Below are 25,741 nucleotides of genomic sequence, written 5' to 3'. Positions count from 1 at the left end.
TTTCTTGCCCCTGATGAACTCCTTTGTTGTTTTGGCAGTGTGTTTTGGGTCGTTATCTTGCTGCATGATGAAGGCTCTGCCAATCAGTTTGGTTGCATCTTTCCTTAAATTGGCAGACAAAATGTTTCTGTAGACTTCCGAGTTCATTTTGCTGCTGCCATCATGTGTTACATCCTCAATGAAGATTAATGAGCCCGTCCCAGAAGAAGCCATGCAAGCCCAAGCCATGACATTACCTCCACCGTGTTTCACAGATGAGCTTGTGTGTTTGGGATCATGAGCAGTTCCTTTCTTTCTCCAAACTTTAGCCTTTCCATCACTTTGGTAAAAGTTAATCTTTGTCTCATCAGTCCATAAAACTTTGTCCCAGAATTTTTGAGGTTCATCTCTGTACTTTTTGGCAAATTCCAGCCTGGCCTTCCTATTCTTCTTGCTAATGAGTGGTTTGCATCTTCTGGTGTAGCCCTTGTACTTTTGTTCATGAAGTCTTCTGCGAACAGTAGATAGTGATACCTTCACTCCTGCCATCTGGAGGTTGTTGCTGATCTCACTAACAGTTGTTTTAGGGTCTTTCTTTACAGCTCTCACAATGTTTCTGTCATCAACTGCTGATGTTTTCCTTGGTCTACCTGTTCGACGTCTGTTACTTAGTACACCAGTAGTTTTCTTCTTCTTCAGGACATTCCAAATGGTTGTACTGGCTATGGCCAATGTTTCTGCAATGGCTCTGATTGATTTTCCATCTTCTCTAAGACTCACAATTGCTTGTTTTTCACCCAAAGACAGCGCTCTGGTTTTCATGTTGTTTTCACCTCTGAATACAGTCTGCATAGACAAAACCTATCTTACCCAATCTGAACCTGAGTGTAGACATTCAGTGGTATTTATTGATTGAATAATGTATGTAATAGGACACACCTGGGCAACAAAACACACCTGTCAGTCACATGTTCCAATACTTTTGCTCACGTGACAAATGGGTGGGTTCGAACAAAAAGGTGATATTTTCTAATTTGTGCATCAGATCCTGATGTAAATACCTGGAAATAAAAGCTGAAACGTTGATCTCTGGTTTCACATTCATCGTTTGATGTCAAGCCCAAATGTTTTCAGTCTACAGCAAAAATAAAGGAATTGGCCTCACTGTTCCAATACTTTTGGAGGGCACTGTATATGTGCTGTGCAGCTTTTCAAATACCTCTTGAGTCAGCATGAAAAAGAAATACACTATGTTGTACTTTAACTTCTTTCATATAGAGGCACTGTTTATTTCATAAATAATCTGTGCTATAATTGAAAAAATCGATAAAGACAGAAGTGTAGTCATCATAAAATAATGTATATCCAACAAACTTAAATTGGAAAAACATTCAGCTCCCTACTTTTTCACTGATTCTACCCATGTTAAATGCACCACCTGTCATGTTTTTAGTTCTGGGAGAAATGAGGTACTTACAGTGTACTGTAGCTAGTTACTTTCTCACCCACCCACCTAGCCCTCACCAGCTGTTGAAGTGAACTTTTGTTTCTTGAGCTAGCACTGCATTTTAAGGAGTCACAAGCTTCCATTTTTGTCCAGTAAAAATATTTTACTCAAAGGCCAAATGATAAGTGTTAAGAGATCCAAGCAGGTGGGTAAGAAGCAACTAACTTTCAGTGCATCCTCAGACACTAAACTAAACACCGAAAATGTGTACATGCTAAACCGCAACAATTAATTAATCAGAAATACGAAAGTTGTGTAATCATAATGCAAGATGCTTCAAGTTTGAATCTTTGGAGGCAAGTGAATGACTGGCTAACAAACTCAGATGAGAATGTACTGAGAATTATCTAGGTAATAAATCAGGTAACAGGACAGCGGTCAGTGAAGAAACCTCAAAGAGGCCTCAACGAGAGTTCTCACCAGTACTAGCTGCCTCTTAGAATGCCAGCTAGCCATATGGAACATACTCTTCCCAAATCAATGCTAGCAGGAATTCTGAACAGGTGCTGAGCAAACTGATTATTTACCTTCCCTATGTCCTTTCACGTTATTCTCCATCCATTCAATTATCTGGTGGATTTTTCAAAAGCACATAAATGCAATGTGGCAAAGCCCAGATCGCAATTACACCAACTGTGTGCCAGAGACTCAATCTCATAAAAAAAACAAAAACATTTTGCAATACCTCTCAGCCTATCTCTTTTAGTTTCAATCTTTACAAAAAGTCCATGGGTGTCTTATCTAGCTGCAGTGTTTTGGGCAAGAGTCCCTAGGCCCTCTCTGTATCAATAAGGCAATTGAGACAACAACGATCATTACATGCTCCAGCATCGGGCCCATCTTGTCAGTGTCCCATCTGGGCAAACGTGGCCTGGCTGTTCCATTCCAATGGATTTCACAGCATCCTCTTAGATGTCCTTGAACAGAAGTAAACACATTCTCTGGTGGCTCATATTCAAACCCTGTGTCCCGTGTCTGTCTATCCCCTCCCCTGCCCCTGTCCCTCTCTCTGTCTCTCTCTCCCACTCACTTTCTCTCTCCCTTTGACTTTCTTTTCTCCACCCTCCTCTGCACCTCCGTCCTTCCCTCTCTCTCTTTTCCCCCTACCACTCTCTCCATCTGTGCTGGTCCCCCCATCTCTCTCTCCACTGCAGACGTACAGCACATAAAACGACGTGACATCATCCTGAAGCGTGAGTTGGGAGAGGGGGCGTTCGGGAAGGTCTTCCTGGCGGAGTGCTACAACCTGAGCCCAACCAAGGACAAGATGCTGGTGGCTGTCAAGGTAATAGAGATGGACCTCCTCCTTTATTGTCCTCCTCTTTTACTCTTCTATTCTCTCCTCTACTCTGCTTTTCTTGTTCTTTCCTCTCCTCCCCTCTCCCCTCCCCTCCTCTCTTTTCCGGACATGATTTTGGTGGATGTCAAGTGAAATGATGATCCCTCAATTAGACACAGTAGTGTCTTTACAGGTCTGCCTTTCACCATGTGTTCACCCTTATCTCAGAAAGTAGATAACTCCTAATGGGGCATTGTACCGCAAAACATGCGTCAAATTCTCAGGAGAGATAGCTTGAGAAATGTCTGTGAGAGTGACTATCAAGTTGCAATACTTCAGGAAGGTTGAATGGTGAACCATCACTCCTCGGGAAGCTTTTTTGACCATTGATACGTTCTGTGACAAATAGTATTTCAAGAGCTGTGTCTAAAGAGTATTGGTTCACATTCATGACAAATTAAGATTCTCTTCATCATGATGGCACCACCATCATGCACATCATCCCTCTTCATCAGTGCGTGCACAACTGCAAATGTTGGCGGGAGGGGAATTCCTCACGTCAGGTGGTGTTGTCAAGGTCTCTAGGGAATGGAGATCTAGCATCCACCACAAGAGAAGTTGGCTGAAGAGGGTGGGCACGTATACACAACCTTCTAGGGGTTGCACCCCTCCAGACTTGTCCATCTGTCTAAACCCCCCACCCCCCTAGTGGTGGATCCCTCAGCTATGCCCATCCCCCCCCAGAGGTGGTGGATCCCCCCGCCATGACCAGACCCCCCCAGTGATGATGGATCATGTGGTTCAAAGGAAGGATCCTGGGCCGGCTGGTGTAATTAGGAAGGGAGAAGACCACATGCTGCTCGGACATCATTATACAGTAAAAGCTGTAACAGTCTCTTGAAAGCCCACCGTGACATAACGGGCATGAAAAGGTCACACACGGTTTTGGGGTGGAGATAATATGCGATTTGTGGATCATCCACATTCTTAATAGTAGGAAAGCTACAACCTTGACCTTTACTTTCATAGACCAAGCTGTGAATGTCTCAGTTCAAAACAGCCATGATGGGAGTCTGTGTACTGAGTGTGTGCAGTATCTATGGAGGGCATTGTGTGTTCGACCATGCAGATCTCATCATACTTTCATCATATCACACAATGAAACCCTCAAGGTAAAGTCACTTCAATTCCTTTCTGCTCTTCATATCTGCAAGTTTTGCAGAGGTTGAGTCTACCTCACAACTACCAAGTAAACGTTGGACATCCTTTCTTTTCTCTCTCTCTCTCTCTCTCTCTCTCTCTCTCTCTCTCTCTCTCTCTCTCTCTCTCTCTCTCTCTCTCTCTCACTCTCTCTCTCTCTCTCTCTCTCTCTCTCTCTCCCTCCCTCTCTTCTCTCTCTCTCTCTCTCTCTCTCTCTCTCTCTCTCTCTCTCTCTCTCTCTCTCTCTCTCTCTCACTCTCTTGCTCCTTTTCTCTCTCTCTCAATTTAAGATTCTGTTTGTGCTTGCTTTCTAACCTTTCCATATCCGTGTGCATCTTCTCAGAGGGTGTGCACGGAATACATTCTTAAGGTCAGTGAAGAGAAAAAGAGTCATCAGTGCTCCTCCAATTTTCTTTGGTGGAGCACTCGGAGTTATTATTTTGGAGTAGCGCCCAGAGATGAAACATTTCGTTTGACTCCCAGTCGATTTTTATAATAGAATTTTATGAGCTTTTACTTACAGTACTGTTTATCACTAGTATCCTTGAGAGATGCAGAGGAAGAGCATGTATACTGTAAAGTAAAGGCATTTCAGAAGGCCAAGCCCAATAGTAATGAAAGTGGGATCTAAAGAGAGTGGAAGTCAAGGGCAGAAAAGATCAAGTGAGAGAACTTATGTATTTTTTGTTCCGTGACAAAGTGTCAAGAGTTTTTCATGGAGAATCAAACATGTTATTATCATGTTATTATAATTTTTGGACGTTCTGCTGGGGACACTGTGGTGCAGGCAGGCAATGATGACAACCCATCAGGATTTTACATTTTAAATGTACTCCACTTCAAAGGGATACATGCTCTATCTGCTTTATCCTATTACGAATCAAGTCAAGGTCTTTTTTATTTATTTATACTGGAGCGTTGTGACTGTCCTGCCTTCAGGCAGATGGCGGTGATGTGTGACTAGATAGTATATGACAGGACTATTAAGATTGCACCTTCAGTACCATAAATCCCAGGAATTACAACTCCTGTAGTATATTCTTCTTAAATCATTTATTGTCTTACTCATGTTATGCTGGAGGTATATAGTATATCTACATACTACAATACCCAGTCAAGGCTAAGGATAAAAGGTAATTGATTTATAATCTGTCAAATCATACAGCACGTACAATTTTACAGTCACTGTCACCAAATTCCACTAAATACAGTACTGTACAGTCCATGCATGGAACAAGACAAGTGAATAGAGTACATGAATACAACAAAATGCTTCCTTCCTTTTAGACCCTGAAAGATCCCAACCTGTCAGCCAGGAAGGACTTCCAGAGGGAGGCGGAGCTCCTTACCAACCTGCAACACGAGCACATCGTTAAGTTCTACGGCGTGTGTGTGGATGGAGACCCGCTCATCATGGTGTTTGAGTACATGAAGCACGGAGACCTTAACAAGTTCTTGAGGTAACTGTACACACGTACACACACTCAGAATTACTAAAATACTTGAATGGTTCCTTAACATAGAGCTATTTGTTACTTGTTATCTAACATAATAGTCAGTACAAGTGACAGATAAAAGAGTGAATTTGCTGGTATTTGCTAGGATCAGAATACACTACTTAAGTCTTTGGGGGTTTGGGGTTTGATGTCTGTGATGGAAATAATTTAAAAGAAGACTGATGTTATGATTGAGTTTGTGTGTCCCTTACTGCGATACTTTTATATAATTTTTTGTTATTTATTTATTTAAATTGTATTTATAAATGTTTTATGAATCTTTTCTGAATTGAAAAGCAATCCCTTGAATGATGAAATCATTTCATTAAACGAGCAAGACGCCACTAATCTTTCTTTTCTGGTCTCTTATAATCTTATTTTGTTGATCCCGGACTCCAATTAATCCATATGCAGAAAAATCAGTCCAGTCTCAACACCTTAATTGTGATGATGTATTTGACATGTCATTTTTACTCTTGATTATTTTACCTCAATACACAATAATAGTGCCTCTAGATATAGAGATATTAAGATAGAAAGATAGATAGATACATTGATACATATAATATATTTGTGTGTTTATGTACAAAGAGAGAAAGACACAGAGAGAATGCATGAAGTGAGACACCCAGCAGTGAGAGAGGTAGAGGTGGAGAGAGAAATTGAGAGAAAAGGAAAATGGAAGAAATAAAGAGAGAAAGGATAGAAAGAAAGAGGGGATAGAGCAAACTAGCGAGCAGTCCCCCCATGGTGCCACTTCTGCAATCAGCCAAAGGCTCTATTCTCTCAGTGTTGATGAGGACAAAAAAAGTACTTGTGTGTAATTCCTGAGAGAAATCTTGTTTTCATCCATGAACAGAGAGAAAAGTATGTGAAAGTGGTACAGAGATTTTTTGATATTCCAATACGGTTATTTTAAAACGTTGAAATGATTGCTTTCCAGCTACTAGAAGTGGACTAGTGACTAAGTGTTTTGATCTAAAGCTTATCCAAGCATGGCTAACAACAGTTTTTTTCTGCTTGAACCATGTACTCATTCAGATAAGATTAGTTTATGTTATGAAAAATAACTTAGGTAACATTTTACCTGGATGGTTAACAGTTTGTGAACTGTGGTGAATAGAAACTTCTGTACATAATCTAGTATTATTTTATCTTTTATAAACAACCCTATAGGGGACCAAGTGAGCATCCCCAATAAAAGGTGAATGTTTGTGATTTGTGATTGGGGGTTTCCTGTTGCAGAGCTCATGGGCCTGACGCCATGATCCTGGTGGACGGCCAGCCGCTGCAGTCCAATGGGGAGCTGGGCCTCTCTCAGATGCTTCACATCGGGACACAGATTGCCTCCGGGATGGTGTACTTGGCCTCCCAGCACTTCGTCCACCGGGACCTGGCCACGCGCAACTGTCTGGTGGGCAACGGTTTGCTGGTGAAGATTGGAGACTTTGGGATGTCCAGAGATATCTACAGCACTGACTACTACCGGGTAAGGCTGGAAATAGGAATGTTGGGTTAAAGGCCTGGGGGGAAATGCTATTTGTGATCAGTCAGTTGCTTTAGGTGTCTTTGATTTGGTTTGCCTGGTGTGACAGGTGGGCAGATTTGGACATTATGCCACTGGCTGGGTAAGTGCTGTGTAAGCGAAATTAAGCGTACCTAAAGTAGTTGAGGGACAACAAATGGTGTTTGAACCCAGGTCTGTTTATTTCGTATTTCTGTGTTTTTTTTCTGCATGGTCAAATAAATACATAATGTGTATACACTTCAATATGCACATGCATTGGATGATTTGTAAATGTTTACATGCCAACCCATCACACAGTGAGGGAGTTGAGATAAAATAGTATTTTTTGAAATGTATACTCTGTTGGCACCTGAAAAACTTTTGCCCATTTCATCCTTTAAATGCATCAGGATGGTGAAAAGGTAATCAAATCCAGGAAGAACGAAGACAATATTGTTTGACGTTCTCTCTTTCTTTAATAAATTACTCAAAATGCATAAATCAAACAAGTGGATTGTTCCCCAAACAAGGTAATGATCATCATTATAATCATATTACAGCATTTCTGTTCTCACATGCAACCGTGCTCCGAACTGCATTGAATCCACAATATGTGTTTCAATGGCTTCTATTGAACTATTTCATGATAACAGTCCATTTTCACATTCATCTAAACTTTCACACTGATGTTGGATGAAATGGAACAGTAGTTTTTGTATATAGTTTTATTCATATATACATAAACAAGTATTAATTTGGGCCAAATTCAAACACTTTCTAAAACTTTAGAGTTACTATTGTCCAGACAAACAACAAACAAACAGAAGAGAGATCTTAGCAGAGGAAGCTAAGTACCGACTATGTCTGTCCCTGATGGCAGTTGGATGTGGGGGTGTTTGCCAGGCAGGGGAGGGCCGGGTAGGGTAGGGTTCTGATAGCATCTCTGCTAGACTACACAGAGAGGAATATTGACTGAGTCCAGAGATTAGAAGGCCCTAACAGTATTGGACACATTCCCTGTGTGGAGTGATTATGAAGAGAAGACCATGCCAACTACACAATCCTCACATCGCTGACTAGTCATATTGACGTCTGCTGTACTCTGGGGCTCCGGAGACACTGTCTCATCAGAGGAGAGTACTGAAAAACGGAGATGAGATGAGATTCAAGACATTTCACCAACTGCCAATCTCTTATGGAATCTGTTTGTAAGGGGACAGGTGTGTCTTCATTCTATCAGATATCTCTGGCGTGGTGTGTTGTCAATGAGAAACTGCTTTCTGTCAACATGAAATGGAAGCCAGATTGTGTTATTTATATCTACAGTATTAATGAAACATGTCCAAGTGCCTTACTTATATCAGTTTGTTACCCAACGATTTAACAGACATTTCTGTGAATACCAGAGTAGGTTTTCATGCAAACTAACTTGATTATTTACAAACTGAAAATCCCATAGTCACTGCAGCAATAAAAAAAATAAGAGCATGATGTCCTTTGCTAGCATCTCAGATGCTTTTAGTATCTCAGATCCTTTAACTTATGTTTCCCTTTGAAGATAAGAGGTGGCAGATTTTCCAGTAGACACTAAACTACTGTAGCTCAAGCATCCCCCTGCATAATTTATTACACCAACAGGAACAGGGCTGGGAAAAACTCTGTGCTGACTAGCACACAGACTACATTTATTTACTGTCGACCAATAGAAAAAAGAAGAAAATACCATGGAAAGTTTAGCAACACACTTCCGTAGTGTGGTGCAGCTACAGTCCCACTTTATCTGCTCCTGGCAGCAACTCAGCAGGTTCTACCCTAATGGGCCTCATAGACTCTAAAAGTGAATTTGTGTTTGCAAACGTCTGAGCTTGGAGATATTCGGTGTATGGAGGGTTGAAAGAGAGAGGGAGAGGGATAGAAAGAGTGAGAGTGTATAGATGGTTATCGGTGGCCCTTAAGATATCTACAGGCTCCTCCTGGGCTCTCTGTGGGCTGTAAAGCGCCCAGTGAAGGAGTCCTACTGGGCCCGTAATCCATCCCCTGCCATGGCGCTCTGCTCTCCGCGCTGCTAATCCAATCATTTCCCTGCCACGGTGGGACAGGCAGGCCACTAATCCAGTTTGCACACCACAAAAAAAACGGCCTGACTCCTCCCTCTCTCCCCAAGGGGCGTGCATGGCGAGAGATATGACATTGAATGGGAAATGTGTGGATAATTAAGGGGGCAATTATTATATTTTTATAATGTATTTATTACATTTTTCCCCTTCACCACGCTGGTTAATTGCTACGGCCTTGCCACAAAGCCCAAGGTGCGGTGTCTTTCTCAGGGAGGATGCACCTCCAATTTTAATTCCCACCTTCCCGCAGAGGCGTTGGGATCATTTGCATGCATCTGTGGAGGTTTACCCTTGCGTTTAGTGGGCAGTGTAGACCTCAGATAAGTCATTTAGACTAACAGGAACTTAATTAATTTGCTTAATCTTTCTAAACCTTCACAAGGGGACGCATGGGTATACAGCCCATGCCAGCTCAATCACCTCTTTTAAGCCCACCTATCGGTCTTGACTTCGGCCCAGTGATTTTAACACGTAACCCACAGTGCTTTTAATGTCAGCATTAGCCTAATGATGTGTACAATACTAAAACGTCTTGTGTTAAATGAGTCCAGGTGATGCTTAAGTCAAACAGCGCCACTATGACCATAAGCATTCAGGTGCATCCTGGGAAATGAAGTTGATTGGCCATATAAGAAATACAACGAACAGCTAGCAAAATGCAATTGCTTTAAATGACTTGAAGGACAAGAGCTGTGCCATTGACATAAAGACTGACTAGAGTGTTATAAGGATCTAGATTCTGAGATACAGAACATCATGTCCCTCATTTAGGTTTGCCTTGATTGCCGCCATGTCTTCTTATCTCCCCACTGCTTGAGGACTAAGCCACTGGCCTCCCATTCATGGCTATCTGAGATGCATCTAGCTAATTTGGTGTTCATTTTGGCAAGGCTAGGGTGTGTAAGGTGGAAGGGAGGTTTAACATGGGGAAGGAGATGCTCCTGCAACTGCTGTGCACCAATTTGATAGTTCCACCTTGACATCGATTTGGACTTTGTTTGTCACAAATGTTTTTCTCTCCATGGCAAATCTAAAGACCCTATTCATGCAGTCAGGCTATGTGAATACTATGGAGAAATTGATAGTAAAACGGCTATGTTTTATAACAATTATAGCAGGCTATATGCAATCTATGGCTGTGTAAGAGGCACACTGGTGAATACTGGCGAAAAGGTTGACCTTCAGGCCTTGTGCATAAATATTACATCATGTAACACTTTGTGTTACCTACCAAATTCTCACTTTTATAAACCATCAAGATCTGGGAATTAGCAGGTTTAATTTAAGCAAAAAATTGGAGGGCATTTATATTTTACATTCAAGGGAGGAGTTGCTGTTGGCAGATTGACAAAACTAATGTTTCTTTAAAACATACAGATTCTTTACACCCTGTGTCAGATTGAGAGGGGGATGTGTTTGACATTCAAAGGAAATGTGCTATGAGACTGGGAGGTAATTAGCAAGACTTGAGCTGATCTTTTTGTGGTACTTAAAATGCTATACAACACTCACACAGATGCCAAAGCTGTTCAGTGGAATCGGGGAATAGAACTTATGACTATAAATGAACACGATTGCAGTGTTGCCAAGAGTGTAGAAAGACGAGCAACTTAAGACTGAATGCTGCTATTTATTTAGGTTTTATAGTGATAATAGCTGTATTCATGGTTGAGGCCTGTTTTGTCCATAAACCTTAGTAAATAGGTTTGTCCTCAAAAACAGACAATAGACTTCCCTGTGCAATTGGGAGCGTTTATGGATTTATTTACTCTTTTATACAGCCAAAAATATCATTTCGGGCTGAGGTATATATGCTGTAGCTAAGAGTGATCTGTCTGCTGTTGACAAGGCCACCGCTAAAAGGCAACATAAGGCTAATGGATTCACTATCCCCCCATTGGTCCATATTTCCTCAAAAAAGCTTCAAGCTAAATACAGTTTCTAAATAGGCTGTGTCTCTAGCGGTGTGTGAAATAAAAAGTATTATTATTTAAATTTTCGGTCAATACTGTACTTTGACCCCAGGTGTATACTGCACAATGAGCCTTGTAATTAATACAGGGTGCTGGTTAGCACTCTCTTGCAGAGGAGAGTTGCAATATCCTGCAGCTCACTGCAACATCAGTCTTGTTCAGTCTGTCATGGGTATGATTAAAGCAGAGCCATTGACATGAATAGGAAATAGATTTTAAAATAATCCCGGCTAATGAAAGCTGAGAGCTGGGATGATTAATGGTTGATTGTTTAATCGATTAATATCTAGCTTCGGAAGATTTGCAGTGAAAGAGACTTCATTACAGGCACAGCTTGGTTTAAAGATGTCAACTATCACAGAATTGATAGCTCCCATACTAAAAATCTCCCTCTGGACACTGATACACTTGTCAAACCAGTTAACTTAAAGTTCAGTAAGCCAATAACGTTGTTTTTGTACTGACTGACCATGTGTGGGAACAGTGTCTTGGTCTTTCATACTGAGATACTTTGTTGATATTTCAATTGTTCTGTATATGTTTTTTCAGTTGTATTAGGCCATGTTTGTTACTGTCATTCAACCAGAAGGAGCATGCATAACCCTACAGGGACAGGTGCCAGTCAGGATAAAGTGGGGTTCTGCATTTTATTAATGCCAGTTCTGATAGTACAATGGACATTTAAGCTAAGTGTAATATAAGTTCCAGGTAGAGGGATAATCATCCTCTGAGTTGTCCTGATGGGTTTATCTCTGACAGGTGGGAGGACACACCATGCTACCCATCCGCTGGATGCCTCCTGAAAGCATCATGTACCGGAAGTTCACCACAGAGAGTGATGTGTGGAGTTTTGGGGTCATCATGTGGGAGATCTTCACCTACGGAAAGCAGCCTTGGTTTCAGCTGGCCAACAACGAGGTATGCTCCTTCTATCGATTGAGTGGATTGGTAGGACTGTCTGGTATTTTGATGTTTTCTTCGAATTTTTCCGACTACCTTTTACCCTAATACAGTAAATCACATCTTAAGACAAGGAAGTGTTGGCGCCTTTGTGTTTCAGCAGGAGGGGTGAGGAATCTGGCAGATGCCGCTAAGCAACTGTAATACAATAAATATTGTCGAGGCACTTTTGATCAAAACTGGTTATTTAGGACTTAATCTAAAGCTAGCTATCGCTTCTCACTTATTCCTGAACCAGTCCAACCCACTGGGATGATGTATTGATGCTGTGCCATGAGATGATGCACTATTACATAATTTCCATGATTGGTTTGCTTTTTCATTGGATGGGGTGGGACAGAATCAATGGGATTCAATTAGGATTACTCTTGTAAAGCAAGCGTATTAAGAAAATTAAATTGACCTTAAAAAATAACCTGGCAAGTGGCACGCATCACATTCGTAATTCATGCAATTGAAACATCGATCGTCTCTTGATCTTGACAGAAATAGAAATGTACCAATTTCCATAGTGCCCCTCAAAAATACTGTATATGACAGTAGCATAGGTGAAGTGTTTGTATATTCCAGACTAGCTTTGCTGAAATTGTGATTTTGTGTGATTGCTTCTGTATTTGTTCATTCATCAGAAAAAGAAAATCTATTAATTTTGTGGCATTTTTATTGTTATCCATACAGCTACAGACTGTATTTGTGCTTAAAAATTGCTACATGACCTGACCTATGTCCCTTCTGTTTCCCAGGTAATTGAGTGTATAACACAGGGTCGTGTCCTGGAGAGACCTCGTGTTTGTCCCAAGGAGGTGTATGACATCATGCTAGGGTGCTGGCAGAGGGAACCCCAACAGCGACTTAATATAAAGGACATTCAGAAGGTCCTCTTCGCCATGGGCAAAGCCACACCTGTCTATCTGGATATCCTTGGCTAACACTAGTCAGACTTGTTTGTTCCTCGCCAGACAGACAGACACACTGACTGACTGACAAACACAAACCAGGAATAACCAAACAACCTGTACCTTACTGCGCCACTGTCAAAACACCTACAAGTTTGGGAAGGACTTAAGTGCCTGCAACACTTTTCGATATACTGGATAAAAAGTATCAAAAAGACGCACTTTTACATTTTGTTTACTTACATATATGATGTATAGTTATACAGTTTCTGAAAAACTGCAAAAAATAAACTAAAAATGTAAATGTAAAAAAAGGGAAGACACAGTGATGTTTGCTCTTGGTATGGCGACAGCACGACAGGGGAAGAATATTTCCTGTATTTCATTTTATAAATATACATAGATATTACATACAGTATATTTTCTATTTATTTAGTTCTTTTTCAAGGTGTCAAAAAGTCTGCCATGTCTGTCGATAAGGGCTTGCCCCTGTGTGAGGAATGCCCTCTAATAATGACAAATGGCTGGCAGGGACTTGATGAAGAAAGCCTTACTGCTGTTTGATTGGCTGAGACCAATCTATTATGCTGATGAAGGACAAACATTGGATGGTTAAAAAGGAATCAGTAAAACAATTGTGAAACCACCCAATCAGTCAACAAATCGATTTTAATTTAAATGAATGTACATAATGTAAATTTCAATGTGTGTTATGTTAACTTATTTTATTTTGGGGTTATTTTAGTTATTTTACTGACACAGTGGGGAACATGGACTTGGTTTTCTAAATATTATATGAAATATATGTTTTAAATCATGAAAAAGGGAGAATATATGTTAATGTTGATAGTTTTTGTCACTGTGTAACTTACACAGAGAATTATAATTACAGTGGAGGACGTACGACAGAGAGACTTTGTAGAGTGTGGAGTATGCCGAGCCTTTACTCCAAATTATGTTTTGCCAAGAGGTGATAAAATCTTATATTAACTTTCCAGTTCATTTGCTTTTTATGACTAGAATAATGCGATGATAAGTACTGTCTTTCATCCCATCCCTACTCATGCTGCACCTCCAAACATACATACACACCTAGATTTTTTGTTGTTGTGATTTCCATGCTATGTAGTGTAAAACTGTCCAGGGGTGCGTTTCCCGAAAGCATCGTAAGCCTAAGTTGATCGTAGAGTCCATCGTACGATGGATCTTAGTTGTACGGGCCGTTTCCCGAAACCATCGTAGCTAAAGAGGCACTTGAAAATTGTCGTAGATCAACGAGAGCTCCAGACCAGTCGTAGATCGCTAAGTGCATCGTAGCACAGAGACTCAGTGGAGACACGCGTAGGCCGACCATGAAAACTACATTAAACTCATGCTGAAAGTTAATTCCGATGGAAAATAAGATTTTTTTGGTCCTCTTTTTACACCAGTTACGCTGGAACTGGGATATTTCTTAGTGAACCATACAAGTTTAACTGCCGAAAAAATATCAGAATCCGGTTTATCCTCAAGTAAATTTAGGTTACACAAAATAATTTGATTTAGTGGGTTTGGCGCATGCAATGAAGGTATTTAAAAAACAAATGTCAGTCTTATTCAAAATTCTATAACATTGAAATATGGCTGTTGTAATGTGCAATAGAAACTAGAAATGCATTAACGTAACGCTTTTACGAGTACAATAACACAACAACAATTGAACATTGAAAATGTTTATTAGAATTATAGGGCTGGTAGCACGCCAAGCCCGGTGGATGAAGAGGCTGGTGGCAGAGCCGAGCCTGATGTTAGGAGATGGTGGCGCCCAGGAAATGGAAAGACTCCACAGGGTTGACTAGGAAGTCACACAGGGTGAAGGGGCTGGGAGGGAGTGAAAACTCGTACGAAAATCATAAAAGCCATTGAAGATAGCCTAAGTCCTGCACTGCAGACTTGTCCCCTCTGATATGGGGAATTGGATGTGGTCTGAGATGTGGCAAAGTAATGCAGTTGTGACAGCCTGCACAGATCTTGACACTGAGGCCTTGGCGAGCCCATGTCCATCTCCAATAACCTCCAGAAAACTGCCAATGGCATAGAACCTTAACACTGCCAGTAGTTGGGTTACAGGGGTCAGTGCAAAGGACCTCCTTGTTAGCCTCTGCAGGTCTGCTTCTATGTGGTTCAGGAGCATCATGATATCATGATGTCATCTGACATATCTTACACTCATAATGAGTATAATTGATCAACCATCAATTAAAGTAGAGTTGATTATTCATGTCAGAAACAATGATTTCCTTGTTGAAGACATGGGGTATTCATTACTTATGTGTTTGTCATTTGTCACAATGTCATTTCTGGCCAATATGTGATAATTATGAGATTGCAAACATGGTCTTGGGAAGCTGTTGGCCTATGCAAGATTGTAGATATAGTCAGCACTAGAAAATAAGACAGTAAATATGTTGGATTGAGATGCTTGTATTTGTACATTGAATTGTTTAGGATGCTAGCTGGGACATGCCATGTGTGATACCATTCATATGCATGGTTTTTAACCTTGTAGTTCAATCAAGTAGTAAATATAGGACTCATATATATATGCCTATGGAAAGTGGAGTACCAAGAAGAGTTAAAAACCAAGGCACAAGTAATTTGAGAAATAGTTGGGAGTTTGTTCTCCCTGCTCCTGCTCCTCACATGGATCTATAAGGTAAACATGTAAGGATTGGACAGGCAACACCGAATATATGATACAATACACAATTCAGCCTTTACTTAATTTAAATAAACATTGTATGCTTTAGGCTATAAGGTAACCTAAATGTGACACTACCTTGTTGATTGGGCAGAAGAATAGGCACATAAATGGAGGGCCTTGTGAACTTCATCTCTTCAAACAAAAGTTTCCTCACCTCAATTTGGAGACAAGCCCACTTAATTTCAAGGCCTCTTATTGGTATTTAGCATCCTGTGTCACTGATTGCAAGGTCCTAACACCGGTGTAAAACTCAGATGCAGCATCGTTTGCACGTTCACCTTATTGTCTTTACCTTCATATAGCATCACATTGAAAAGTACTCAAATAAGTAGCCTATAATAAATGTAAAGTTTTCTGTAGCTACAGAAAATATTTTTTTGTGTACCGTAATTTGTCAAATATTTTGGTTAACGTTTTAATTTTAAAGTCTTCAAGTTGCGTCAGAAGAATCACATTTCAGTACAATGGACAGCGTCTTGTTAAGTGCAACTTAAGAGATACGTACGATGGTTCTCCTTACGAGCATGTTCGGGAAACGCACGTAAGAAATAACGATGGATCGTTATTTTCATGTAGAGAACCCTCGTAACAGCTACGATCCATCGTTATTGGGAAACGCACCCCAGATCAATTCTTAAGAAAATACATTTCGTATCAGAGAATATTAATGATGAATTTTAGACATGTGTAACTTACACAGCATAAAGACTCACAATACTGTAGGGAAAAATAGATACTGTCATTTTAGATAAACTTTTTCACAGTCTCACATGACCTAATCTTCATCCAGTATGAGCTGTATTGGATGCTTGTTTTTTGATCGGATACATGATTTTTTATTCCAAAGTATTTCTCATTTATATTTATTAATAATTTAATAATTTGAATGTCTGACTCTCTTCCCCTCGAACGCTCATCCTGTTCCCGTGACCTTTGCATGTTCACCTAATTGGAGGTTAATTTAAGCTTTTTACCCTATAAGTTTAGTTTAGTTTTGTTCTGTTTTGTGCATAAAAAATCTGTGGTATGGTAAGGCTTATACACTGATTACAGTTCCATAATTCATATGCCTAATACTGAGTTACTCTGCAATTATAAGTTACATGCCAAATGAACATGCTACAGTGATGAGTTGTATAGTGTCAAAGGCAAAGCTTAAAGGCGGGGTAGGTAATGTTGTTGAAAACCACTTTTTGTCATGTTTGATGAAATAAACTTCACATCCTGATAAAAACCAATACATCTAAAGGTTTGAGAGTAAAATAAACTAAATCCGAAATCTGTGGGTGTTGTGGGACTGTAATAAACACAACCATTAATTATAGTCGGACCGGCACTAATGATTGGATGGCATTCGGACCGAAGGCAACGATTGGACAGGCTACTTGTCTGTCTACTTACCTACCTCCCAGCAGTAGTCAGGAAGTGCGCTTTGAAGGAGGAGTGGCTTTGTAGGGAGGGTCACTGAATCCTTTCAAACTCAAGCTACAACTGTTGGGTTTGCAAAACTTACCTACTCTGCCTTTAAACAAACTTTTTGTCATTGAGTTACCCAAATTAAAGAGTTTTGTAAAATTCCCTGTGGTAAAGAATATAGGACATTCTGACAATGACAGACAATATCTCCAGGGTATTGTAATCATTTCATCACAGTGAATTGAATATTGTTTCAAAAGTTAATTGTGCTTATTTTCTTTTCTTGGATGAACTAACTGAACACTTTCTTTCTCCGTTTTGAAACAAAATTGACATATTATCATGTACACATGTTACGTACAGTATATAAAACGTGGTATAAAAATGCAGTATATAAAAAGACTGGTATTACATGATAGATCTTTGTATTAATGTGACTCTTAAGAAAATGTCTTCAAACAATCAGATCATCTTGTTTTTCACTTTGTCTTGTGTTATAAAAATGTGTGAGTTTGAGAAACCCTGTCTTATCCTAATCTCTCTCTTACAAATTGTATTGCAACATGTAATATATGCAACATCACGATGTACTCAGTCACTACAACCCTTACAATTGTTTCTCTTTTAAAGTACAAACACCTTTCTCTGTACACTGAAATAACCATGCAAATACCATCAATTGTAAAACATAGTCCTGAGCAATCCATACTCTACAATGACCTTTCACTGACAGGAAACACACAGTCATTGTACACAAATGAGGACAACCATTCCAGCAATAGGTAACCATTTCAACAGCAGGTGAAAATTCCAGTTAATTATGTACTGTGTACTTTACATATAGTAAATACTCACCCACCCACACACCTTCAGCTTCATACAGCGGACGCATGATATTTATTTTTATGATGTTGCATGAGTTTGTGTGTACGTGTTAATCTGTAGGAAAATGGGCCCACTCACATCCAGTATGTAGTCTCCAGTGCAAAGATATATTTGGAGATGGTCAAAGTTTACCAGGCTTGACCTAACCTGTTGTCCATGCTTGGCTTCACTAAATAATGTGGAGAGAAAATTACAGGGATAGCCTTTAACAAGATGATCACTGATTGTTATAGCTCCAAATGTAGGTCTTTTTATTGCACGCTTGACTAGATTTGGTTAGACTGTCTTCATGGTGAATTAGGTGCTAATTGAAGAGAGACCACCCAGCCCGACCCTAAGCTCAAAGCCTCCCCTGAGATATTAGATATTTGTATAAACAATAATTTGTTTAGACACAGTCACATAGAAAATAATGTAATTGTTATGTGCTAAGCTTAAGTATCACAAAACGGTGTCAGAAACCAGACATCCAAACTCTTAGAAACAGTGTATCAAGACGTATTTTGACATTATTTCCAACAAAGTATGAAGGGACTTGACCTGCTATAGTGCTGCATGACTCAAACGATATATATATAAAGTATGAGACCCCCAAAAAACTGTCAAAATTATAAACAGGGGTCCGGGCCTCATCAAGTAAACTTTTCATAACAGGTAATAGGGATGATGAAGTGACTTTGCAGGATATGTGAATAGCGCAAGTGTGTAGGCAGAGGGTACTCTCTGTGGCTTTGTTCTTTGATGCAGAAATGAGGAGGACAAGAGCACACGTTGTGTTTGAGAGACTGGAGAGAAAAAGGTAGAGAGAGAAAGAAAAAGAGAGGGATGAAATTGAAGAGGAGGCTTGTTACGTAACAGCATGCATGGGTATTTTCTCATCCAAGGACAGAAGAACAAAATGTGTTGTTTGTTCATTCCTAAAACGTTCCTCTGAGCTCCTCCAATCCAATATTTCAAGAAAAAAGTTATTTCCTTACAGTTGGTTTGACAGGTTTGAATGACTTACTTTCTCTATTTCTTCCTTTACTTTTTAAAACTTCAGCTGTAGTTAGAGTTTTGCTTGGTAAACATACTTTATGTTGTGTACCTGATTCTGAACATGAATTCTTGTCCGCACACGAGGAGCGCTTCCGATTTATCCCCCCAGGCATAGTTATCTGTTGTGATGGAATTGAGCCTCCAGTTCCTGAAAGCCAGTATAACCTTTATCTTTGCCCGATGCTATTTATACGTACCGTTTTTCTCTGCGCGTCTCCAGAAGAACAAGGTGTTTTGCAAACAGACCAGTTATAACTGTTTACCTCTTCGAATATGCACACTAATTCCCTGGTGGGGATGTGCTTGAAATTTGAAAGGCCAACAAAATTGTGAATTTCCACTTCATTTACCATGCAGCCAATCAGTGCTCAATGACCCAGATTAAGAATATAATATTAATGGTGACAGCAATAAAGATGTATTTTCGTGGAAACCTTTTCTCTCAATTAGGTCAATTTGCAAGAACAATAAATGAATTTTGACAAAAGAATTTAGAAGAGGTGGGAAGTTGGAGTATTAAACAAAAGAGATTGTGACAGTGGGGAGAAAATGTGATTCAAAAGGTTTCTGTGGGTTAAGTGACTCCACTGTTTGAGAATGGGTGAAAATTGCCTCTGAAATGAGTTTTCTAAGCTTCAGGTTTCTTCTAAATGTGATGGGCCGTCTTGGTAATTGGTGAAGGTTATAAAGGCTGGTACTCCTTGGTGAGGGTTAGATGTTTGCCTATTGCCTCATTGCAATACAATAACTATTAACAATTGAACCTTTGACTGCATCAAATGGTCCAATGCAATGGCACTACTACTATAAGATAAAGATCTTGAACAGGATCTTGGAACAGAACTGGATCTGTCTATTTTTGCTTAAAAGGTTGTGTGTGTCTGAGTTTGGCTTTCATTTTGACATGAGAACAAGATCCATCTCGTGCACAGCAGCAGGCAGTACATTGATGGAGCTGCTTTCATGAACATGACTGAGACTGTAGGAGGATTCTAGAAAATTGGGGAGCGAGTGAGTGAGTGAGCAGACAGAGTGCTTTGAGGGACAGTCATGCACGACCTCACCAAAAACGCTAACCCTGCTTGATCTCCTCGAGGGAGGATGGAATCAACTGCTGCATTAAGTTTTCAGGAGGGAATCGAAGAGGGGATGTCACCCCGGAGCAATGTGCTGCACTGTCAGCAGGTGTTGACATCTAGATTAACCTTGGGCTGCTGGGAGTCATAGTCCTCTGTAGTAGCCAGGCTCATTGGAATGCACGGGGGCAACTTTCCTCCAATCCCACGGCTGGAACCCTCACAGGCCCAGCGCTCTGCGATGGTCTGTCAATCAGCCCTCGGCCGCAGATCTGACAGGAGCCTGAACTCCGTTTTGGGGGACGTGGGAAAAGGAGGTAGAAGCTTGCAACATGTGGTGAGTCATCATCTCATGTCCTGGCCTGTTCCCCAGGCCTCACAGATGTACTGGGGGATGGAGTTTGTGTGTGGGGATGGGGGGGCGGGGGGGGGGGGGCGTTATTGTTCTAAGCTGCTTCCTCTCAGACTGAGTTGGACTTGTTATTCAGGTTCTCATAGCTCAGTTCCTACAAACCATCACGGCGTCACATTTCATGCTGGGAACTCACATAAATACATACAAATACATACAAAAAGCCACAAAGAACAGAATGAACTAAACTGCAGGTAATCCATCACTTATCCATTTTCTGAAGATCTAGTTTCTTTGCTCACACAGCACTAACATGTTAGTGACTGTTTAGCATTTCAGCACACAAGTTCAGATTTAGTGTCCTTGTGTTGCTCTGACAAGTCCTGTTTCATACCTCCTACAGAGTGACAAGAACATGTTGATTTCTGTCCCCACAGTCACTTGTGTGCTGCTCTTGTATAACAGCCCGTCAGCAGATCCCGGGAGAATCTAAGGTTGTTGTTGTGTTTTTTTCCCTCCGTACAACCTGACCATATGTCCGTTAATTAACCCAAAATCAAATGTTTATCCAACATTTCATGAGCACTGACATTAAGCTTGTTACTTGTGAATTCTGATTAGTATTCTACTCCTCCAAAGTCTCATGGAGGAAATTATGCAACTTGTTGCCATAGCAACTTTGGCAAAGGGTGTTTTAGTGGAGGACGGTACTAAATTCTGATAAGACAGGACAATAATGTGTATTCCATTTTATTCAATAGTAATGGAGATAAAGTATTATAGCCTATCATAACAGGTTTAGTGGGCATGATTTGGAGATATTATCCTGTACATAATTTTTCCCCTTAAAGTTACGGATATTGTTTCTCAGTGTATTTGAGGGGAATTGTTTGTCCACACACACATTATTTTATCTTGTTTCACATGCTGTTTGTGAAAAAATTCAATTCAAACCTTCCATACGTGTTTGCAAAGTCAAGTAAGAGAAGGATGCGATATACTTACAGCGCAGTCCATCAAGTATTCTGTCAATACATACAAAAACACTCAGGCAGTCCCTTAGTGGTTTGTACAGTGAATCCAAGGTTTAAATCAAATGTGTGTGAGCACAGTGTGAGCATTTGACAGCGGCCTGTTTCACTGGTTGAGTTTAAATTAGGAGACAGACTAATCATGGAAATGTGATAATATGTTAAACAGCTTGCCCATAATGGCTTTTAGATTTGGAAGATGTATATTTGATGTAAGAATTAAGTCCCAATTAGTTTATGCGCGGTGTGAGTGATGATGAAGATGTCAGTCCTCGAGTGCAATTAGGTGATAAGTACAGAACAGTGATTGACCTGCCTGAGTCGTGAGCCGACTTTCCACATATGCCTTTGGATGGATTTCTTTTTTTTTAAATCTATAGACCATTAACAGCAAGATTTTCCAAACACATCATTTCCCAACTTGCTTGAAAGCATTTATTACATATTATTTCCTCTACATGCAGTAAAAATGTCATTCCCAAAAAAAGATATCTTTATTTTATAGGTGATATACCCATAAGGGGGAACAAAGCTTTAAATTCAAACCGCTTAACATCCTCCAGTATTTTCAATTGTTAACTCCATATCGGTTTGTACTTTGTGTGGGTGTGTGTATTTAAGATTATGTTTAGATTCAGACAAAGATTTAAACAACGGTAAAAAGACATGGCTATGATACGATTTATTGTGATTGCAGCTGTACTGTATGTCAAACACTCAAATCTTGCCATCTGCCTACAGGGCAAAGCGCCTCCTCAAATTCTCACTGCCTTTGTCTGTCGTACTAAACTTTCTTCTTTCTGGTCAATAGAAATGCAACATAACTGTCTTTTTTCGTAAAGAGAATACACATTCTCCTTACTCCTCAGATCACAAAGTTAACTTTAAATGAATGGCATGCAGCAAACTGACAGCACCTTTTGCAGTAAAGGAATCTGTGTTTTGTCCTCACAGTTAAGTGAATAATATATATATAGGCTCCTAAGAGGCTCCCCCCCTAAGCTGGCTGGTGTTCCTTTCTCCATATGACTTATTCAAGATGTATAACCTTAGGCCCATTACCGTTTCTGAAGCTCCATTTCCACAGTGCTTTATGTTCCAACGTAGGACCAACATAGCAGTGAAGGGGGGTGAGGCAACGGCTTCTGTGAGTCACATGGAAGCACGCTCACAAGTTTGTCTGAGATGGTTTCATTTCCTACAGTTAATTCTCCAGTCTCTTTTTGCACATTAGAGAGAAGGTAACCTAAACAGTCAAAACAGTCATAGATAAACTTTAGCTCTATGAGCCAAGTTGACTTGGCTGCCAGTATAAATACCGCCCACTTGCACTCTCAATCAACAGTCTTTTTATGGAATAAGGACGTGGTTACGTGTGTTTGTTAGTCTGTGGGCCCAGATTCAATTCCCATAAAAATACTGACAAGCACCAGGTATTAACTGTGAGGCTTCAGTACTTTGATCTTTTTTGGTATTGACTTTTGTGAGTTAATTCCCAGTGACTCGTCACCTCAATCTGCATTTTTCCCATCTGGCCGTTGAGCGGATATCTCTGGACCACATGAGGGAGGAAATCTCAAGTTTGTTTTTCTCTCAGCTTTCAATCCAGCACCTGGTTTGTTTGTGAGCCAGAAAACAGTGTTACGTCTCGGGTCTGTTTTTCAAATCACAAACCGCAGCTCTGTTGAACAGTTGAATTCAGACACTTATTCCTCTGCCCGTGAGTCTGACATGTTGTCTGCATGGTAATTCATATCGCCATGTCACTCTTGCTCAGGCTGCCTCTTGATGTGCCACAGAGTGTACTCGTGTCATGAATATACATGTTGTTCTTGGAGATACAGTAGACCAAGAAGTGTGCAGCAGAGATAGACGTTTACACGCACTTCAAAGCAAAGGTCTCTGTTATCGCACCCTCTGTTTTGAGATGAGCCAGAAAGGGCAGTGACAGGGTCATGACTGGGGGGGCCTTTGGACAGCCTTGGCTCCACTGACAGCTCTATGGAGCCCTGCTTACAGCTTGTCAACACCATGTCTTGTGTCAAAAAATGTCACTTTCACAAGGACTTCTGTTGACTTGTTGATGCTGGATTTACTAGAGCAACTCGGTGTAACACTGCACCCTTGGAGACTGGGGTTTACTGGACATGTATGCACCACTCTCCCAGTTTGTGAAGGAAAGATAATCGGCTTGGTGCAGAAAGAGCTCTGGATCAGGCTAGCAGGATATCAGATCTACAGTAACATCTGTTGGGGAAAAATTGCCTCAGTTTTCTTGTATGGTGGATATGTGATGGAAAGACTTCACAGAGTCCTCATAGGGACAGGCTGGCTCAGATGGTTCTAAGCAGAAGAGCCACTACAACATGTACACAGTGAAATACTTTCTCCTGCTTGTTAGAAAGAGAAAAGTATACAACCACTGTGGTGCTGAGAAATCTTCCCTTGTCTTTTGCTCAATTACCTGGTGGCCATATTTTTGACCTTCTCCTCAAACACCCTAGCACATACTCTGTCTATACTCTCAGTCGAACTCCCAGTTATGAATACTTTCCTGGTCTGATGATGATATTTAATTACATAGTAAGGGCAGGTTGTGGGGGAGAGAATAAACAGATACAAATCAATGTTAGCCTTAAAACACTTTGATAATACAGGCATGTTAGTTGAGCATGAATTACGATATTACCTATCGATGAAAAGATTATAAGCTCCTGTACATGGATCCAGGAATCCTCAAATAAAGTTTTAGCTTTGAAGGTTTTCCATTATTTTCTCCCATTCGCTTTCAAGAAGAGATTGTTTTGTTTAGATTTGTTAAGATTTCCTATCCCCATGATCCTGACACTAATCCCTGTATGATAAGCACACATATCTCATCCTTTAAGGGCTCCATTTATGATGTCACGGGTGGCTGGAAAAAAGCTATAGATGCAAATCTAATCATCGCCATCGAGACATAGATGGTGGTCAAAAGGATCTTGCGGTTTCCCAGAATAGCATGGATGTGTGCAACTGCACACAATCCTCTGCCTCCAATGACATCAGATGTTAGGTGGCCATGAAATTTTTTTCAAAATCTGTAGAATACAAAAACACCTCACCTCTCCCTCACAGCAGCACAGGAAGACTTCCGTCATGATAAAACGCAGGGAGAGAGATGAAAGGTAGGAGTGAATTGTCTGAGAAAACAATGATATCTAAGTTTCTCAGTGCAGATTTTGAAGCCGGGGACCCCCAGCTGAGATTAAAAAGTGGAGCGGAGATGAAGACAGGTAAGCAGGTAAGCTTAGACAGGTTCTGTCGAATGACGGAGAAGAGGCAAGGATTGCGTAAAATGGGGCATAGAGTTCATACAGTGGGATCTTCACCTCAGTGAACTCAGAGTTCTCGCTGCTTTTACACTTGGTACTATTTGCATTTTTTTTACATCTATAATGTGGAATTGCCGTTTGTGCTGTACATCCTGCTTGTGAATCCTTCAAAGAGCCTGGATGCGGATACAGTATGGGCTTATGGTAATCCACCAAATGTTTGTCTGAAATGTAAGCGGTCTCCCAGATTTTCCTCACCACAGAACATGTGGTTGTTGTATACAAACACTTTCTACTGTACCTACATAACAGGGTGAAACAATATATGTGCAATGAAGTATAGAACCAGTGAGCAGAAAGCTAATGTGTCTAACTGTATTAAAATTGCAGTTTGTGAGGAAATACAGTAATTGAGGAAAGTGACGCACATCCATTGAAGCCATAAATCTACAAAAACAGCTGTCTCTACTGAGTCTGATATGAATCCAAAGCAGTCCTTACAACCCATATCCTCCCAGCACACATGTGGTGTTTATTTACAGAGGGCCTAACATCCTGCTACTTCAGATTTGAGAGAAAATTGCAGATTTGGAGAATTTATTTAACAGAACAGTGGGCTTTGACGTAAATTGAATGACAAGAGTTTGATGAAGTATTCTTGGTTACAGGAAATGCAATTTTAAAGTCAGGGAAATACATGGTCCAATCACTAAATCAAATAATGTAAAACCATTCCCTCCCCTGTCTGACTTTAAGGGTTCATATGTTGAATGATAAACATCAGATAGAAACCTTATTATAGTTGGAGAGAGGGTCTCATTGAATCAAGTGCTCCTTGAAGCTACAATAAGACAGGCTGTGCTTTATCTGACCAGTTTTTTTTTCTTTTTTTTAATGGCCTGCAGTTTCTAAAGACCAACCTACACCATAACAACAACATCATTGCAGTTTGGTAATAGGACATACAAATAA

At 40.4% G+C, this 25,741-nt stretch overlaps 1 protein-coding gene across 1 annotated transcript in view; it reads left to right on the top strand.

Moving 5' to 3' along the window:
• The window catches only part of ntrk3b (neurotrophic tyrosine kinase, receptor, type 3b), an 83,799-nt gene extending 69,688 nt beyond the window's left edge, over positions 1-14,111 (top strand). Inside the window, exons 12-16 of the mRNA XM_047042843.1 lie at positions 2,641-2,771; positions 5,253-5,425; positions 6,707-6,950; positions 11,818-11,976; positions 12,762-14,111. Of these exons, the coding sequence (XP_046898799.1) occupies positions 2,641-2,771; positions 5,253-5,425; positions 6,707-6,950; positions 11,818-11,976; positions 12,762-12,947 (893 nt within the window). The 3' untranslated portion in view covers positions 12,948-14,111. The remainder of the gene's footprint in view (positions 1-2,640; positions 2,772-5,252; positions 5,426-6,706; positions 6,951-11,817; positions 11,977-12,761) is intronic.
• The last annotated feature ends 11,630 nt before the right edge of the window (positions 14,112-25,741 follow it).

Source organism: Hypomesus transpacificus, chromosome 19 (assembly GCF_021917145.1).
Source record: "Hypomesus transpacificus isolate Combined female chromosome 19, fHypTra1, whole genome shotgun sequence".
NCBI lineage: Eukaryota > Metazoa > Chordata > Actinopteri > Osmeriformes > Osmeridae > Hypomesus > Hypomesus transpacificus.
This window is presented reverse-complemented; position numbering and strand designations above follow the sequence as displayed.